Below are 21,047 nucleotides of genomic sequence, written 5' to 3'. Positions count from 1 at the left end.
TGACGTTGAGGTACTCTTTCCGCTTGCACTATCATCTGGCAAATTGAACAAACGGGAGATTACTTACATTACGCATGGTAGGTGAGATTGAGTTAGATTGATCTCACCTCCAATTAAGAGTTGTTAATTGGGCTAATTCAGGTGTTCAGGGTGTATTGCAATATGAAGTTTTCATAATAAAACTAATATTTTAATACTTACCTGAACACCTGAATGGCTCCCACCCTCTTCCCCTCTTCAATTAATAGTGAATAATGCAAATTGGTAAGGGGGGCCATCTAGCAGCTGGTAATGGCAGCAGCTTTGCCAATGGTAATGCAGGCAACTCAGTTGACAGTTTTACCTGCAGCGTTGGTAGCGACGACAGTTAAAATTACCCAATTCATGGGTTAGTTTGTGGGGATATAGTTTGGGCTGGTCAGTGACCAGGGCTAATTCAGGTGTTCAGGTAAGCATTACAATATTAGTTTTATTATGAAAACTTCATGTTCTATATCAGCTTCTGCCCAGCTATTCCTTTCCATGGGTTTTATTGGTTAAAGAAATGTGTCTCCAACCCTTTTAGCTTTTAGTTGAGAGATACACCACATGGCCCTAATTAGCTTTTCCTTTGTTAGTGCTCAAGTTAAATGTGATCCTTTTCTGGAAGTCAGACAGTATTTTCATTGTTCCTTATACAATTTCAGGTCAGAGTTACTCTTTGGGGGACAAGTGCAGAAAATTTTGATGGATCATTACAACCTGTCCTTGCAATTAAGGGTGCAAAGGTTTCAGATTTTGGCGGTGTTTCATTGTCCCTTCTGTCTTCATCATCTTTCCAGGTAAGATTAATTGTTCCTATGTTTCAATCATTGACAAGTTGTTATGTCTTTTGTACCCAGTTTGAGTTTTCTCATTAATGAGTTTTAAGTACCATATCTGATGCTACAAATGTTAAGTCACACTTGTTTGTGTTTTTATGGCAGGTGGCTAAATGTTAAACTACATAGATACAACTGTACAGTATAGGCATTGTAGCCAAGTGTCATGTAAATAAAACAATATTTTTAATAACTTAGTTACAGTCTGCTGAGGAACATTATGTGATTCAGCCTTTTTTATATAGGGGTCTGCATTTTTATGACATTTTTTTAATACCAATCAGTGTGAAAACAGAAACCAATGAAATTAAATTTTTAGTTTTCCCCAATATTCTTAACAAAATTGGTACAAAGTGAAAAAGTCCATAACTTAAAATGTTGTCACTGGAAGTATTACTGTATTAAGCAGCTAACTTCAAATTAGAAAAATAGTTTTTGTACATTACTCATTATATCTACAGAGTACATAATGCGTTTCATCAGTTTCCATCCCCTTATAACACCAACACAACTTCCAATAACGTTGATTGTTCATTGTCTGCAGTAAAGTATGCATACCTTATTATTATACATTTTTCTTTACCTGTGTTAGCATTTCCAAAATAGGTTTAGTTTGAAATTATAGCATCAGAAATAAAATTGTGGAGATTGCAGGCTAACAGGCATTTTATACAGTAGCCGAATGATGGGCCCTAAATAACAATAATATGGTGTGTGTGTTTTTTTTTTATAAGTACACTTAGAATTAAATTCAGTAGTATGATTGTGTGTTGAGAGTAGATGCAGGTAATTATTTTTTGCCCAAGCTGTAATTATGTCTTTTGTATCAAATACAATGTAAATAACAATTATGTAATATGTCTGATAGGGTTAAAATTACAGTATCAGTGATGTAAGTACATTTTGTGAGGGAGAGAGGGAGAGAAAGAATTTTTATTTGAGTTACAAACATTTGTATGTTTGTTGAATGTGTTCATATGTTACAGTTGAATTAGGTCAAAATGTTATGTTTATTCTTCATCATTAACTTTCGTGCATGCTGTACTTCATATTTACTGGTATGTAATGGTGTAATATGTTTGATGGATGTGACATTTAAGTGTGATATACACATTATATGAGGTAGAGAGGGAAAGAGAATTTTTATGTCACACAGACATTGGTATGTTTGTTGAATTAGGTAAAAATTTATTTATTTATATATTTTTTACCCTCAGCGGTAACGTTTTCACATACCTTAACGTATAAATAGTGGTAATGGTCTGTGTTTGATGGGGTTAACATTAAATTATCAGATATAATTGCTAACACAGAGGGAGAAGGTGAAAAGTGGTAGGCTGGGCTTTTATGCCAGTTATCAAATTAGGTAATAATAAAGATAACTTTTAATTCAGAAACATTCATATTTTGTAATGGACAGACCAGCTAGTATGCTTGAAAATGCAAGTTGTACTGTTTCATCATTACATTTATTAATAACACTAAGTGTTAATGCAATGGTTTTTAAGTATTTACCTTTAGTAATACTCCTTCCTGTCCCATTAACTTAATTTAGTTAAAGCTAATCAAATTTTTATAACAAGAAAAAATGGATAGTGTAGTAATTTAGTTAAAGCTAATCAAATTTTTATAACAAGAAAATAGGTAGTGTAGTACAGAGAACAACTAACATCTCACTACACATAATCCTGTATAAACTGATACCACATAATAAATTGGATACTAACTCTCCTAATTTTAGGACTCGGTTGTCCTGGTAAATGTATTCAACCCTAACTTAACTACTACTACTCGTCCTATGGAATGTAATTTAATTAGGGTAAAATTAAATTAAAACCAGGTATGCACAGGACAGCAAATCTCCCACTATACATGATCCTTAGTGAACTGCCACATGAAACAAACAGGATACTAGCTCTCCTAGTTTCAGGACCTCAGTTGTGCTGATCAATTTATTCAGCTCTAACATCAGAGGTTCAAGATTCCACCTCTGCATTTTCTTGAATCGCAGTTTCAAGTCCTGTACTAACCAACTGTAAAATTTGAATGACCTTTAATTTGCTAACCTATAAACTTTAGGTTTATATATAACTAAACTTAACCATTTACACAAAAATGATCTTGAGTCCTCTGGTGGGCATTCCATCCAATGAAAGTGGAAAAGTTGATTATCATGCTGCTGAACAGTGGCAGTATTCATACTGATGTAAGGTTATTTTTTTGCATATCATTTGCAGAGCTGGATTTTGAGTACTGCCAAATCCTATACTAAAGCAAAATTATCCTTCCATCTTACATAACAGTATTTGATCCACATCTAAATCCAGATTTTAATAGACAATAAGTAAGTTGTCAAATATTAACATCACTGCAAACCTTTAAAATTCACCTCTTAATAACTTAAACAGCAGTTTTAAAAACATTAAACTTGAAAGTATTCGACTATTTTGTCCACATCTACCTTCATTCTAACCCCAGCTGTTGCCATGAATGTAACCTGAATTCAATAAAATAACTAGATCAGATAGGACTGTATAACCAGATACACACGTTAATACCTATCTGTGTGTGTTTAACAACACTCTTAATCAAACTAACACACAAATTATTCTCGAATTGGGGAGTCAAGCAGTGATTAAAGTATTAAATAAAAATGTGTTAATATAAATTAAACTGTGATTATTAAATAGAAAATATAATACTTATAGAGAGATAATCTTTCAACTTTCTAGCCCAGGTCTGTGTGCACTTACTATTTCACTATTACAGTATCTGGGTATTCCCTCTTATGTTTTGGTCATATTTATTTTGGTTTCTGTCAGTAATTGTATTTTCTGTGCAGATCAATCCTGATATAAGGGAAGCACACAAACTCAAGGGTTGGTTTGATAATGGTGGTTCCACAGCAGAGTCTATCAACTTATCCAACCAGAGGAGTGGTGGTCCCTCAGGTGGTAAGTAATGGAGCTTATCTTAATTCTTCCTTCGCATAGTTGTGTTGTTAACATGATTTATTTTAAGGAATCCATTTATTTATATTGTGGCACTTCAGCTTAATGGACTCTTGGTGTCTCTGCCCCTCCTGGCAAGTAATGTAATTTGTATGATACTTTGGGTACATATAATCTTTATGATACCTTGGACCCAACTTGCATAGTTTACAGTATGCAGCCATTCCATATAGAGTAAAATTTAGCCTATCCTAACCAGTAATTTGTAATTAATTTTAAAATTCAAATTATCATACAGTTTCAGATCTGCAAAATGAATCCATCAAAATATATATATATAAAAGTACAGTATGACCTAACAAAATTGTAGGAGTTCGACATTTTTATTTATACAAGTTATTTAAAATACACAAAACTCATACACTTTAAAAAAGACCAGAATTGTATTTGTATTAACTTGAGTTAAAAAAGACTGCACTTAATCTCATCTCCTCCTCCCCCCAATTCTCTCTCTCTCTCTCTCTCTCTCTCTCTCTCTCTCTCTCTCTCTCATCTCGTCTCTCCTCTCTCCTCTCCTCTCTCTCTCTGTATAGTATTTTTATTAACATTTATATTTAATGCAATACAATATTGTTTCCTTAGCACAGTACTACGTACATGTGATACATAATTATATTAATTGGAATGTTTCTTACCTGTCTAGTTCACCTGTTTTTCACCAGGTGGGTTTCGAATGTTTTAGTTACTGTCAGAATTCTTCATTCCATTTTAGTAAATGGTGCTTCATGGCATTCAGCATTTTGGCTGTTGCACTTTTTCACAGTATTGTGACCATTTTTGCTTTGCTGGATAGGAATGTCCTCAGCAAACATGACTATTAGGTTCTGTAGCAGCAGCTTTATTGTATACAGGATATACAGTAGTTCGGTCCTAAATTTACTAGAACTTGAAATAATCGAATTTCAATACAAAATTATGAGTAAAATTTGCATCTGACCTCAAACAAAACTAGAATCCAACCCAAAGAATCTCATGAATTTTGTAAACAGTGGTTCTTTCAGTTGCCGCTAGTTGGCAATGTTCCCATGCCCATTTGGTGAGAAAAATGGTAAGAACCATTATAGTTACCAAATAGAACTTAATTTATGAAAGAAAGCTGTGTTTAAGAATTGCAGCTGCTTTATGTATGAACTTAGTAAATTGAATGAATTAATGTGTGTTGTTGTCAGTTTCAGACTGCTTTTGCCTACCAAAACATTTTGCAATCTGCTCATTGTGTATTCGTAATTCCCAGTTGTGTTTGACTTTTGATACTCATAATTTGTAGTTCCCTGTTGTGCTTGACTTATGAGCCTTGTTGTTTACTAAGGGGCAATATTTTCTTGGTACAGTCCAACCTCTTAAATCCAGAAACCTTGGGACCAGGCCACTGCCGGACCACAGAAAATCCCGTTATATGGAATACATCCATAAAAAATTAAGCCTTTAGGTAATTCCACCTACAAATAGCCTAGACACTGCTTTTTATCATTTTATTACTCGTATATTTCATACAATCAACTTACCTGTCAGATATATACATAGCTAAGACTCCGTCGTCCCCGACAGAAATTCAAATTTCGCGCCACTCGCTACAGGTAGGTCAGGTGATCTACCGGCCTGCCCTGGGCGGCAGGACTAGGAACCATCCCCGTTTTCTATCATATTTTCTCTGTCGCCGGTGGTATCAACATTGTTGCTATTACCTCCTGACTTAGATTCTTATTTCATCCTTTGATCATCGTTTATCGGCTTTTTGGTGACGTATCTGGATCGTGTTTTTGGCATTCGCTACTGTGGACTGTTTTTGGAATTGCTTTTTGGATTTTTCTCAGTATGTCTGATTCAAATGTGAGTGTGAGAATTGTGTGAATGTAGGCTGCAGGGTGAGGATACCGAAAGCTTCGGTTGATCCTCACACTGTATGTCGTAAATGTAGGGGGCTTCAGTGTTCTGCTACTAATACTTGTCATGAATGCGAGGGATTAAATGCAGAAGAGTGGAAGACTTTAACTTCTTATTTGAAGAAGTTAGAGAGGGATAGGGTTAGACGTCTGAAAGGTGTGAGTTCAAGGCCTATTGAGCCTTTTACTGATAATTATTCTAATCCTAATGATTTAGATTCTCCCTATGTGTCTAATTCACAAAGTGTACTTTCGGAATCGGCCTCGGAAATCGCCGATCTGAAAGCTACTATTCGAGACATGAAGTCCAAAATGGCGGACTTACAAGGTAAGGCTAGTGAAAGTGAGCATTACAGTGAAGTGAGTTCTCCCAGTGTTGTGGAGGGGGCGTTTGATCGTCCCTGCGACGCTCCCAGGCCTAGACCTCTTCCAAGCTCCCATGCCCAGAGGAGAAGGAAAGTCGAAAGCCTTAAGGAGGTCGTGGGGAATCCCCAACGGTCAGACGTCCCTTCAGCAAGCTCTGTTTCGTGGCAGGCTGCTCAAGGGCGCTTTAGAAAAAGCGTCCTTCGTGAGTGTTTCTCATCCTCTCCCTCTCCCTCACCTAAACGAGGGTGGAAGGAGTCGGATTTATCGAGGCCTCTGAAACGGCATTTGAAAGAACCCGAAATTGATTCGAGCCCAGAGCGTTTCTCAGATGACGCTCCCTCTTCTATTAAGAAGGCGAAGGTGGCGTCAGCGTCACCCGACGAGGACGCAGAAGTACCCTTTCCTACTTCTCCCCCGATTGATGAAGAAAGGCGTCATGCAGTTGACGTGGGAGAAGCTTCAAGGAAGATTATCATGGCAGTACAAGAACAACTGGCCTCTTTGGTGGGAGTTTTAGCGCCTCGTAGGAAGGACGTTGCGCTTCCAATCAAGAAGTCTCGCCCTCTCTCCCCTGCTAAGCGAGAAGCGTCATCCAAACGTGAAGCTTCTAAACATATCACAGAAGCTTCGGGTTCGAGAGCGAGATCGGTAGCTTACGAAAGATACGTAACGCCAGAGAGACGTGAGACGTCTTTTAGACATGAAGCGTCTTTGGAAGCTGATGGTAGACGCGAAGCTCCAACCAATATTTTGGCGCCAGTTAGGACGCCTTTTGAGAGCGGAGCGTCTTCCAGGCGCGAGGCGTCATCCGGACGTCAGCAGCCACGTAAGCGGGAGGCGTCAGCCAGGACACTTGGCGGACGAGAAGCGTCATCCAAGCGGGAAGCGTCTTCTATTTATGGAGAGAAGCCTGAGCTTTTGGCACCTTCCAGGGCTATTAAAGCGGGGAAGAGGAAGGAATATCATTCCCTTAGCCCCTCTCCTATTAGGAGTTTGTCTCCTCCAGAGGAAGAACGTACAGAGTTGGGAGCGGAGACTCATTTAGATCCCGAGTTAGAAGTAAACTCGGACGAAGAATATCAAGGAAGAGAAGGACTGTCGAACTATAAAGTTTTGACTGCCTTGCTTCTAGAGGAGTATGGAGACGACTTGACTCCTGCCGCTCCTTCTCCGCGCTCTCTGTTTTCGAGTGCTAAGACGAAGAAGTCTTCGTCTTTTCTCAGAATGAAGCCCACCATTTCAATGAAGAGGGCTCTGCAGTCCTTAGACTCTTGGATGAAGTCTAAGAAGGACTTAGTCAGAACGGTCTTCTGCATGCCTCCAGCGAGACTAGCTGGTAAAAGAGGCATTTGGTATCAGACGGGAGAGAATATGGGTATTGCTCTTCCGTCTACGTCAGAAGCGGACTTTTCGACCTTAGTTGACGCTTCACGTCGACAAGGTCTGAACTCGGCACGTATTACGTGGGTATTTCTGAACTGGACCATCTCCTCAAGGGACTCTTTCATGTATTGGAAGTTTTTCAACTTCTTAGATTGGTCCCTTGGGGTGATGTCCAAGAAAGCGCATGATTCTGAAGGAATCGAACCAGAAGCCCTTTTGTGCATATTGTCTTGTATAGACAAAGCGGTGCAGGATGGCTCGTTTGAAATCTCCTCTTTGTTTGGAGCAGGTCTTCTAAAAAAGAGGACGGTATATGGTGCCTTTTTAACCAAGGCAGTCTCCCACGCTCAGAGGGCAGCGCTGCTGTATTCGCCTTTGTCTGATTTTTTGTTCCCTTCTCAGTTGGTGAAGGACATTTCTCGATCATTAACTGAGAAGGCGACTCAGGACCTTCTGACGCAGTCAGCAAGGAAGAAGAAGCCTGCTTCTACACCTGACAAGAAAGAACCGAGTACATCGGTTCAGCCCTTTCGAGGTGGCCCTATCTCCAGACCTCCCGCAAGAAGGAAGGCTCCTGAGAAGAGAGGTAGGTCTGCCTTTCGTCCCTTTAAAAAGGGAAAGTGATGCTTCTCTCCTCCAAGCACCAGTAGGTGCCAGCTCCTGGGATTTGTGGAGGCCTGGACACTTATAAACGCAGACGCGTCATCGTTGTCTGTAATAAGGAAGGGATATCGTATCCCTTTCCTGAACACTCCTCCCCTAACGTCAATACCACGGGAACTAACAGCCAAGTACAAGGATCCTGTGCTGAGGGATACTCTTCGATCGATGGTGGAACAAATGTGGGACAAGAGAGCGATAGAACTAGTACTGGATCAAAACTCCCCAGGGTTTTACAATCGCCTTTTTCTGGTTGCGAAGGCCTCGGGAGGCTGGAGACCAGTACTAGACGTCAGCTCTCTGAACAAATTTGTTCGGAAGGAGAAGTTCTCGATGGAGACTTCTGCTTCAGTCCTTGCGTCATTGCGACAAGGAGATTGGATGGTGTCTCTAGATCTCCAGGACGCCTATTTTCACGTCCCGATCCACCCTTCATCGAAGAAGTACCTCCGTTTCATGACGCGGGGAAGGATCTTTCAGTTCAGAGCCTTGTGTTTCGGCCTGTCCACAGCTCCTCAGGTCTTCACAAGCCTGATGAAGAATGTGGCGAGGTTTCTTCACCTCAAAGGAGTAAATATCTCTCTGTATCTGGACGACTGGCTCATCAGGGCCAGATCAGAGAGACAGTGCTTGGAGGACCTGACGTTGACTTTAGATCTGATCAAAGCGTTGGAATTGCTCGTGAACCTCGAGAAGTCGGCAGCTGACCCCCAGACAGAACTTAGTCTATCTGGGGATTCGATGGATTCTCGGGGTTTTCGAGTATTTCCTTCGCAAGAGAGAATCGCAAAAGGTTTGCTGATAGTCTCTCTCTTCTTAAGGAAGGAACATACGTCGGCGAGGGAATGGTTGAGCCTTCTAGGGACCCTTTCCTCGCATCGAAACAGTTCTTCTTCCCGCTAGGAGACTTCATTTACGTCCGCTTCAATTCTTCCTCAAGAAGTCTTGTAGTTGGAAAACTGGACAACTTTCGGACGCCTTTCCCATTCCAGTGGAGATAAGACCGCACCTGGAATGGTGGTTGCCCCCTCTGGAAGAGAACAAAGGGATCTCTCTAAGGACCCAGAACCCAGACCTAGTGTTGTACTCCGACGCGTCGGAGAAAGGTTGGGGAGCAACATTAGGCTCGAAGGAGGTGTCAGGCACCTGGGAACCAGCGCAGGTGTCTTGGCACATAAACTGCAAAGAGCTCTTCGCCGTGCATCTGGCTTTGAAGAGTCTAGAACCTCTGGTGTCGAACAAAGTAGTGCAAGTAAACGTGGACAACACCACCGCACTTGCCTACATTCGAAAACAGGGAGGGACTCACTCCTCGTTCCTTTACGAACTGACGAGAGACCTTTTGCTTTGGACGTCTCACAGGAACATCTCCCTTCTGACAAGGTTCGTGCAGGGAGTAAAGAATGTGAGGGCGGACAGACTCAGCAGGAGGAACCAGGTCCTTCATACAGAGTGGACCCTGCACGAGGAGGTGGTGTCAAGATCTCTGGTCGCTGTGGGGGACACCTCATGTGGATCTCTTCGCCACATTCATCTCCAAAAGGCTGGCAGTCTTTTGCTCGGTCGTGGAAGACCCAAGAGCTCTTATGGTAGACGCCTTCCTGCTAGATTGGTCTCGCGTAGACGTCTATGCTTTTCCTCCATTCAAAATCCTGGGACTAGTACTAAAAAAGTTTGTGGCGTCAAAGGAGACGAGGATGACATTGATAGCCCCCTTTTGGCCGGCCCAGGATTGGTTCACGGAGGTGGTAGAGTGGATCGTAGACTTTCCAAGATCCCTACCAAGAAGGATGGATCTTCTCAGACAGCCACACTTCAAGAGGTATCATCAAAACCTCCTCGCTCTCGCTCTGACTGCCTTTCGACTATCGAAAGACTCGTCAGAGCGAGAGGGTTTTCTCGCGAAGTTGCAAGCGCGATCGCGAGAGCACGCAGAACCTCCACTACGAAAGTATATCAGTCAAAGTGGGAGGTTTTTAGAAGGTGGTGTAGAACTAAGAAGTTGTCCTCCTCCACTACCTACTATAGCGGAAATTGCTGATTTCCTTCTATTCCTGAGAGAGCAATCTCATCTAGCTGTATCCACAATAAAGGGATACAGAAGTATGCTCTCGGCAGTCTTCAGGAATAGAGGATTAGATCTGGCAGATAATAAAGATCTCCACGATCTCATAAGGTCCTTTGAGACTTCAAAGTCGAAGGAACCGGTCCCCTCCGAACTGGAACCTAGACGTGGGTTCTCAAGTTTTCTTTCATCTGAAAGATTCGAACCTCCTCATCTGGCTTCGTTTCGAGACATCACCAGAAAATGCCTATTCCTATTATCTTTAGCTACGGCAAAGAGAGTTAGTGAATTACATGCTCTGCAAGATAAAGTAGGTTTCAAGGGAGACTCAGCTATTTGCTCGTTTAAGACCCTGTTTTTAGCTAAGAATGAGAATCCCTCGAATCCCTGGCCTAAGTCATTCGAAGTCAATGGCATATCGAGTCTCGTAGGAAGAGAAGCAGAAAGATCTCTATGCCCTGTAAGAGCTCTAAAGTTCTACATTCAGAGAAAGCATCAGATGGGAGGCTCTAGACAAGGTCTTTGGTGCGCGGTAAAAGACCCCACAAGACTGATGTCCAAGAATGCTCTGGCATTCTTTGTGAGGAACGTCATTACAGACGCGCATAAGGTCTGTTCTGACGAACAGTTACGACTGTTGAAAGTTAAGCTCATGAAGTGAGAGCAGTAGCGACGTCTCTCTCGTTTCATAAGAATATGTCGCTTAAAAACATCATAGATACGACATTTTGGAGATGCAACTCAGTATTTGCATCTCATTACTTGTAAGACGTTCGTGTGACATATGAGAAGTGTTTTTCTCTGGGTCCTTTCGTATCGGCGGATACGATTCTGGGTACGGGAGCCGACACCAATCCTTTAAAAGTATATACTTTTCTTCTTTTTAGATATGGTCTGGAGTCTCTTCGAACAATGGAGGACTTGGTTTAGCACGGGCGGCTGTCTATGTTGTTCAGTAAGAGAATCTTGTCATATCTAATTAGATGAGTATAATTTTTTTTTTAGAAATTATGTATGTGTGCGTAGTGGTTTTTGAGTTACGGTTGTTGTGAAGAGTTCGGGGATAACTCGGAACAATCCCTTAGTTCTAACATATGGTTAGGATCAGGTGGTCGGGATTGGTTGTGTGCTCCTTCATAAGGTGTATTGTCATATAAGTGGATCAGCACCCATTGACAAAGTCCTTTCAGGCTCTGCCGAGTAAGCGGATAAGACCCCATCGGCAGACCCACAAGAACTCTTGGCCATAGATCATATATCTCGCTAAAGTTTCTTGAGGTGATGCAGACTACTGGGCAAACACCCACGAAGTCTACCACCTATCAGGTAGGAACCAAGGTTTTATTTATACCTACAACATATGTTGTTTACCTGTCTATTCCATATATTAGCTGTCTCTTACCCTCCACCGAAGGGTGCCAATCAGCTATGTATATATCTGACAGGTAAGTTGATTGTATGAAAATGATATTGTTATGTTACAATAAAGTTTCATACATACTTACCTGGCAGATATATACAATTAAAGGCCCACCCAGCCTCCCCGCAGGAGACAGGTGGAAGAGAGAAAATATGATAGAAAACGGGGATGGTTCCTAGTCCTGCCGCCCAGGGCAGGCCGGTAGATCACCTGACCTACCTGTAGCGAGTGGCGCGAAATTTGAATTTCTGTCGGGGACGACGGAGTCTTAGCTATGTATATATCTGCCAGGTAAGTATGTATGAAACTTTATTGTAACATAACAATATCATTTTTAACTTCATCTTTTTATAACTTTATACTGTATAACTTTCTTTAAAATAATGTGCTTTAACACATTTAGCCTACATTCCCAAGTTAGCCTACTGAATCGTAAGTCTAACTACAGTACTAAACTTTGCAGAATCTGCACATTATTATCGGTGACTTTCATATCCGAAATTTCGTAGCTTCATAATTATCACTATTAGTTATTTTTATTGTAGAGGATAAAGAGATGAAAAAATAATGAATTAATTTCGGTGATAACTGTGCATTTGAGTGTCGCTGTCGCCATCAAAACTTAAACAAAGCACACCGGCGCCATCTATTGAGGAAAATGAACAATAAACTATTCGCTAATGAAATAAAGATTTTCTAGTATGGATAAAGATTTATGCTTGCACTTTTTGCATCTAGCATCACATAATCTCATGGGTGGCGTATTGAATAGGTAAATACATAGTTACATAAAAGTTTTTATCAAAACTGTATTTCAAGCACATACAGAGTAAGGAATTTGTGCTTGACAATGTTTCATGTTTTGATTAAAAGTTAAAAGGTTTGGCTTGGTTGAGCATTCTCAAGTGGAATATTTAAAAAGATATATTTATTCATCCAAGGTTAATATCAAAAACATATTTGACTTCACATATTTACATTACTAACAACATTTTCATATCAACAAAGGATATATGGCATAATTTTTGCTGCCTGAAGTTGTAAACAATACGTGGAGCGTCCCTGGTGGCGCGGAATGAACTAATGGTGGCTGATTTAAAATCAAGCTAAACCATAGAAGTTTCCGGACCGTAGAATGCCAGTTTTAAGAGGTTCAACTTTAGTATTTTATAATCAAATAAAAGGGTTTTTCGATATCGATAGTTCCCCAGTTATCCTTAATATCAGGATTCTTTTCAATTTTAAAGGAATACATTTATGAGGATCTACGTCCAATGGGTATTACTCTGCCGATAATTATATCACATTCTTAAAGCAAAAATAGGCTATGAAAAGTGTCCCTATTTAACTAGGATATTTTATAATATAATATATGAATATAGAATATATATATCTATATAGATATTATATATATATATATATATATATATATATATATATATATATATATAATATATATATTTATTGTCACACATACTGAAAGATATTTTAAAGTGATTTTGTATATGCAGTATTCCAGTAGATTGTATGATGGATTGTTTACGTCTGCTCACGCCACTAGCTGGCTATGTAACTTGGGGATTTTTCTTAATCTGATGATAACAGACATAATTTGGCTAGATTTTCAATGTTTTATTGTTAGCAACAATAACTGCATACCCCTTACAACACATGCTACGTAACAAGCCTAGCCTATGGCGCTCTGTCAATCATTGGTAATATAGCCACATTGGCATACGTAGGACAGTTATTTTAATATAGGGTATATTCAAAAATTTAAAAAGTGTCTAATACGGTATGTTATTTAACTAAAGAAATTTTATTTTAGAGTGATAACTGGTGATCAAGAACGGATTAATCCATTTTCAGTTATTTCTTATGGAAAAAATTCATTCAGATCTTTACTAAATCGCATTTTGTCGCTGCTTCCAGAATGGATTAGCATCGAGGTCCGGGGCTCTTTTGTATTTGGCAGAAATACTTTGTCACTCTTATTTGTGTTATAGGATTAGGAATGTGATGCTAACCTCAGGTGTTACAATTGTATTTAGTGGCCTAACATGGTGATGAAGAAATTCCATGATTAGAGGAAAAAAATGGACGTGGATACATGGCATGCAGTTCACCAAAGCATTCTTAAGCTGGTTACTAAGCTTCCTTCTGGCTTCATATATTATTCTTTTCTCCCACACCACACTTGCTTTCCATCCCCTCCCCTCTCTTCCATCAGTTCTTCTTCCAGTTGCCCCTTCTACAGCTGTCTTGTGCTGCCCCTTCAGTTCATGAAAGGCTCTGGATAAGTTAGAGCAGGATGTTAGTCTGATTTTGGATTCAGTTAAGGGTTTAACCTAATTTGTGTATGGTAAAGAAGCATTTCCCCCTTAGTGTGCATTCTCTTTTGCATTCTTCCTTGAGAGGAAAAATGTTGATACCCTAACCTATCTGTCATCAAAGCTCAGGACTGCCCTGCACCAGTAGAAAGCCTCTGCTGCCAGGGAACCAGGTCTTGTCTCGGGTTGAGGTTGTTTTGTGCCCTTCAATACCTTTCTTTCCGTTTTGCAGATGACCGGTCACATACCTTGATCACCTGAGGATCGGTTAAGAAAACATAAGCTGATGTACCACTTATCAGCTTAACCATCATCAATTTCTAATGTTAACAATGTAGTTTAAGCGTTGAGACCTTTTAATGTTGGAGAAAACAACAGAGACAAGGTTAATGTTTTGTCTGCTACAAGCTCTGACACTCAAGCTAATGATGCTTGATGGGTTGTTAACCCGGTTTTTTCAGTTTTGGCATTGCAGTCTCAGCTTTTTGTTCTTTTCCACCACAGTTTCCTTATTGCTTGTTTCCCCTTTCTCCACATCATCTTGCCACTGTCTCATGTAAGTGTGTTGGTGATTGTATCCCTTCCTCTTTCTCGACCTGAAATGGAGGTGGCTGGTGAGTCAGCTGTCTTGAGACTTGCCGACTCACTTCTTGCTTGCTTGTCCCTCCCAGCTGTTTACCAGTCTGCCTGTCGCTGTGACATCATTCTCTCAACTGCCTCTAGCACTCAGGTTCTAGTAAACAAATTTATAATTCATATTACTAGTGTGTGATTCTCTATCTTCATTTGGTTGAAGATAGAGATGGTAGAGACTAAGTGACCTTTGGTCTTTTCCAATACTTTCACTCCAGTTAAGAGGGATTCTGGTACATAAATCTAACTTTAAAAAAAAAAAAACTTTGTCTTGCTTACTTCGGCCATGTAGAGCTGTCTCATTGACATTGGGTCTACTATGGCAATTCTGAAGCTTTCTTCAGTTAGTTTTCATTTACTCTTGCTCACTCTTTACACCATATAGTTTTGTACCGTCAGAAGGAGTCCATTTTTTGGAAGATTCTTTAGTTCTTGGTTGCCTCTATAGAGAAATGCTGCACTCATTTATTAAAGGTACGCTCTAGAAGAGGGCCAAGTTATTCTGTATTTATCTCCTAAGGTTTGCCCATCTCAAAAGTCAGGGGCTATTTTCAGTTTGCCACACAAGTGCCAGCTCAATCCTTCCCTTTTCAAGAGTTTAGGGAGGATGTGTGCAGTCCTGGAAGTCAGCCTGTTTACATTCCTCCATCCAAGGATGACCAAAGCCTCAGGTTCAGGTGTCTTCAGCTTTTGAATGTAAGCCATTTTGAGGACTGTCATCTGGATTCCATAGTAATATGAATTCTTGCAGCGCTGGAATAGATTATGACAGCCCTCAGATTCCAAGAGAGGCCATATGCAGACCTTTTGGAGAGGCTGGCAAGACTTATGGGCCTAACACTGGGTGGTGGAAATAATCAGTCAAGGTTCCTTTTCTGGCTGCTGCTCCTTTGTTGGTCACTGATAGCTTTCTGTTGTTACCTAAATGGGGAGAAGTTCCTAGTCTTGCAATTACACAATCACCTGTTTCTTGTTCTGAAAGTGTGGCGGTTTGAGACCATGTTGGATGTTTCCAGCCTGAAGTTCATTCAGCTGACTTCCTTTTATTGAAGTCGCCCAGCACATTTCTTGTGGCTATTAAGTAGAATGACAGTTATTCCCATTGACATACAGACACTCATTTCCATATCCCTGTAAACCCTCTTGTCTCTTAGATAACATATCACTTCAGTTTGTGGTTGCAGAGGTGTAGTTTGGACTAGCACAGTGCTAGAAACTTTTACAAGAGGTTTAGCTCCTATAGGAGAGTGGTGTCATCATCTTGAGATTTCAATTATTTCTCAAGGTTTTCAGCCTATGAAGCAGCTTCCATGAAAGAAGTGGGTTTTGCTTATAGTATATGGCTAAATTTGAGAAGTTTTTCACCCTGGCTAGGTTCTGGATGAGGCACATTAAATTTTATCTGTAATTTGCGTGGGACTCGAAGTCTCGACTGGACTTGACTATGGTCATAATGCCAACAAGTCATTGAGAGACTAAAATGGTGTGCTGATCATTCAAAATTTCAGGTAGTTTTCTTATTGGAATAAGGAGCCCAGACCTCACATTGTTTTCTGATATCTCAGTAAAGGGCTGAGGCTCTAGAGCTATTGAGTTTATGGTTAGAAGAGGAGAACTTTGCAATTTTGAAGAGTTTAAAAATGTGGAAACATCTGGTAAGAGGCAAAATAATAGGTGTGTACTGTACTCGGACAACACAACCCCCCTGGGTTTAATATTCGGTCAGAGAGCTCCCTTTTGGCAGAACCAAGGAATATTGTATTGATTCCTCAGTTTGTACCAAGAAGGAACAGTCTGCTAGCAGATGAGCTAAGCAGAAGGGATGAGAGACTTCCAATGAAATGGTCTCTTGATTCAAGTATGTCCATCTCTATGGAATTTTAGGGTATTCTGAATGTAGGCCCCTTTGCAATGGTTCAGAACTGGAGGTTCCTAGTCTACTGTTACCCCCTTCCAGGACCCTCAGGCTTGGGCATTGTATGTATTAGTGCATCTTTGCTGGTTTGGTTGGGTATGGACACATTCCTTCTCTCCTTTCTCAGTCATAAGAAAGGTAATAAAATTTGGTGAATCTTTTTAATTCTGGCGGCTGTAGAGGGATTTGTGTCTGGACCTGATTTCTCTAGATGTAGTTCTCCTTTGAATCCTAGTTTTCAGGAAAGATTTCAAACAACAATATACCATGAAATTTCATCAAAACCTCCCTGTGCTTCAGCTAACCCAGTGGAGATTATCAACTGTCTCTTGTGAGTATGAGGCTTTGCTTAAGTATCTCAAGAGTCTCTCAACCTCCCCAGCCTTCCCACTTCTGGTGGGTCATCAAGATTTCTGACAAGAATCCACTTGCTGGAGAATGTGTGAACTAGACAGTTCATTTAGACCAGTCAAGTATATATTCTTTTTTTAATCCTAACACCACATGACATATGCAAAGGTGTAAGCTATGTTGAACAGTAAATATTTAAAAAATAAATTTTGTAATAAATATTTTTCAGTCTATGTATGCATGCATGCATGCCACTGTATCTGTACATGTATGCATTGCTTAGGTCTCTCTCTCTCTCTCTCTCTCTCTCTCTCTCTCTCTCTCTCTCTCTCGTCTCTCTCTCTCTCTCTCTCTCTCTCTCTCTCTCGTCTCAGTAAGTACAGTAAGTATATAGTTTAGGTTAACTTGAGGCATGCATAAATGTATACACATGCTCTGAAAAAATGTATATAATACTGCAAGAAGTACTGTATCAAGTACAATAGCTTATTGCATTGAATGAATTTCAATAAAAATACTGTATGTGAAATAGTGAGGGAAGACTGCTTTAATGCAGTGTATATATGTACTTATACTGAAAAATATATAATTTACTGTAATGTGCAACTGCTGAATTAAGTACCATACTGTACAAGAGAGGGGGGAGCAGCCACAGTGCAAGCATAGTGTTTTCTAAAATGATGCTTGTGTACTTATAAACATGCACACAAAAATTTATCTACTTACAGCACAAAGTCTTACCTTGAAGATGACAAAATGTAAACAACTGTACATTACATACAGTATATGCCAATCTGATTTACCTAACCCTATTAGATAATGTGCAGTCGGTTTGATATAATCTTATCTCCAAGATGACAAACTTAATGAAGTTGCGGTGACTACATTTTTGTTTGACTCAGAATCGCTAAATTCCATTGGTATGCTGTGGAGTAAAAGTTATGTTTCAGACTCTTGGGGTGTGGTGGTGGCAGGCTAAAGTAGCTGCAACTTTAACTACACACTGAAAGAAAGAAGTATGCCACAATCACCAAAAACTCACATAAGGAGCTGCTTTTATAAGTCAGATTGACAACAGTTTTGTATTTTGCAATTACATTCTTTTTAACAACAGGTCTGAGAATTTCAAAGCAAAACAAAGAAACATGGCCCAGGCATGTTTCTAAGAATTCTTATTAGGAGTTTTTGTGTTTAACAATGATTTGCAGTATGATTGCCTAGTATACTTTATTTAATAAAATTATCACAGATTTAGAGTACATGATTGCTAGATGAACATAGAGGAACACTTTCACTTTTGAAAAATTGCTCAAGTATCAGATTAACAAAGTGCAGCTAGTACATTATGTTATATGAATTTTATGGTATAGTTATAACTTTTAACACTTAAGAAAAAACCATACATACTGTATATACTTGCAAAAACCATACATACTGTATATACTTGCAAAAAGAAGTTTTTTTTTTTTTGTGAAGATGCATCCAATAACAAAATCCATTAATATTAGGTGCCACAATTAGGTCATAAATTGATCTTCATTGTTTTATTGTTTGGTTATCATAATTTTTGGTGAAGTGTGAACTGGTACTTTGTCCTTTATTAAATTGTCAAGTTACTTTGAAATTTTGCTAAATTTTTCCAGGGATGGGTAATGTTTACAAAACATTTGGAGAAGCGAAACTGGAGAATTTAGGTGGAAGACAAGACCAAGCTGATTACTACTCCGTTAAAGCCTCTGTTGTTTTGATAAGAAAGGAAAATTGTTTATACCCAGCATGCCCATCTGCTAATTGCAACAAGAAAGTTGTGGATCTCAATAATGGCATGTATCGCTGTGAAAAATGCAATCAGGAGTATGATAATTTCAATTGGAGACTGATGGTTTCAGTAAGTATGATGGTTAACTGGAGAATACAGTAATAACTCAATAACTGGATTATTTGACATAAGAATTTTTTTGAAATTGTAACACTTTTAAATAGCATTGTTTGTCAGTTCTGTAACATTGTAGACCTTTTGTATTCTGAGTAGTTTTATAATATATTAGTGCTGCATTTTCTTTTGTCACAAATTGATACATTCTTTTAATTTCAGGCTAATCTTGCTGACATTAGTGATAACCAGTGGGTTACACTGTTCCAAGACCAGGCTGAAGCTATACTAGGGGTGTCTGCCCAGGAATTAGGAGGTATGAGAGATAACAATAATGAAGCTTTCCAGAACATTTTTGCAGAAGCAACATTCAAAAGTTTCAACTTTAGGCTGCGGGTCAAGATGGAAACATATAATGTAAGTGGATATTTTTATGTACTATGTCAATTAAATTCTTTTCTTGACTAAAAAATATAAATTACCCTCCTTTTCACACACCAAGATCACCAATGCAATTAAGCTAAATTATTAAATTAATGAAAAAAATAACTTCAATATAGTTGAAAAAATGGTAAGTAAAAGTTTAGTAAATGCAAATTAGAAAAGATTTGAAAAAGGAAATTAAGACTGAACTAAAACTTAGAATCAAGTACATAGTGGGATCAGGTATTTATTAAGCACATTTGTTCATACGCAAACAAACCCTCGGTCTTAACAAAAGGATAATTTCTAGCGCCTAGCTGGATCCCGTTAAAAAGCAGATGAAAGCAGGGAATCTTGTGATATCTGGCAACTCATGCGTAGATCGAGTGAAGAGTGGTCAAACACCGATCACCTACGCCAGTCTTTTTCGTAACCACCAGGACGAGAGTTGGGTTTTTCCTCCCTTGGCCTTTTCCCAGTTCTTTGCCCATTTCGTTTCCTTTAGTGTGTGTTTTTACCTGGTATTATGGCTGCTTCTGCTCCTTCTCGACATCAGCGTATGTGCCCCGGAGTTCCTGGGTTCCAGTGTTCTCGTTTTTTGGCAGACCCTCACATCACATGCAGTAGGTGTCGTTCGAATTTTTGTACGATTACGAATCCTTGTACGGAATGCCGGACATGGCCTAAGGAGCAGTGGAGGAAGTTTTATGGTAAGAGGGAACATTGGAGAGTCTCCACTCTTCCTACTTGGGAGGGCTTTGCTCCTATTCCCAATGTTTCGTCTTCCGCAGTAGTCAACCCCTATAGTAGCATTGTCCCTGCATCTCCTTTTTTTCTTCCATTCATTCATCGATGGAAGCATCGGGAGGTTGCCAGGGTATTTTTTGTAATGTAGCCCCCTCTTCCTCGGGAGCTTTTTTGGTTCCCGAGAAGGGTGAGGTTTTTTTTTTCATCATTCTCTTCTCTTCCAGAGTCGGAGGCGTCCAAAATGGCGGCGATTTGGAAGACGCTTGGGCTAGGGGGTACCCCGTCCTTGGGGGGGTACCAGCGCATTTTGTGGAGGCTCACACCCCCCTTCCTGGTCCAGCCAGGCCATCCCCCCCCTCTCCATCTTCATGTATTCCTCCGCCAGTGGCGTCTCTTTCCCCCTCACACAGAGGGGAAGCCATGATGTCACCACTGCTTGCGACGTCACTCTCATCGATGACGTATCTCCCAGTCGCCTCCTCCGATCCGCCTCACTTATCCGCGACGTCATCACTGCCACCCAGTTCGAAATATCTCCCTTCCTTGTCTTCGGAGCCTTCTCTGGCACATCAGTCCGAGGTCATATGCCAGGCAGTGCTTCAGAGGCTGGACTCTGTATTGGATGTGAAGTTGGCTGCTTTATCGGTTGGGAGGACTGGTAGGAAACGTGTTGCTTCGCCCCCACCTTCCGAGAAGAGTGCGCATAAGAAGCTAGTGCTGTCTTCCTCTCCCTCATCCCCCTCTACGCCTCGTCGGCATATTAAGCGTTGGAAGGCTAAGGACTTTGCCCTTCCTTCACCGTCAAGGGAGGAACAGCACGGACGTGTTCCCGAGAGTGCTGTGGTTTCGGGCAGTGTTAGTGATTTGTGTTCTGCTGGGGTTGCTTTGCCGCCGAATCTCGTACGTGCAACCACCCCATCCCCCCTTCCGTCCTTGCACATCGCAAGCGTGTTGCAACCTCCCCTGTCCATGCATGTGATGGTAGTGCGTCTTCTTCTCCAAGGCCTACTCGTTGCCGTAAAGATCTGAAGGCGCCTGTCGAGAGGTCAAAGGTAGTGAGCACGGAGGTGGTGCAGCCGGAGTGTTTACCTGCCCCCCTAACTGGTGCTTCCAAGACTTCCACTATA

At 40.3% G+C, this 21,047-nt stretch overlaps 1 protein-coding gene across 1 annotated transcript in view; it reads left to right on the top strand.

Annotated features, from left to right (window-relative positions):
• The window catches only part of LOC135196528 (replication protein A 70 kDa DNA-binding subunit-like), a 251,981-nt gene that overhangs the window by 216,662 nt on the left and 14,272 nt on the right, over window positions 1-21,047 (top strand). The window contains 4 exon segments of the mRNA XM_064223376.1: window positions 687-821; window positions 3,703-3,814; window positions 18,521-18,765; window positions 18,973-19,167. Coding sequence (XP_064079446.1) covers window positions 687-821; window positions 3,703-3,814; window positions 18,521-18,765; window positions 18,973-19,167 — 687 coding nt within the window.

Source organism: Macrobrachium nipponense, chromosome 18 (assembly GCF_015104395.2).
Source record: "Macrobrachium nipponense isolate FS-2020 chromosome 18, ASM1510439v2, whole genome shotgun sequence".
In the NCBI taxonomy this organism is placed as follows: Eukaryota; Metazoa; Arthropoda; class Malacostraca; order Decapoda; family Palaemonidae; genus Macrobrachium; species Macrobrachium nipponense.
The sequence above is the reverse complement of the archived record's forward strand: the minus strand, read 5'-3'. Positions and strand labels throughout refer to the sequence as shown.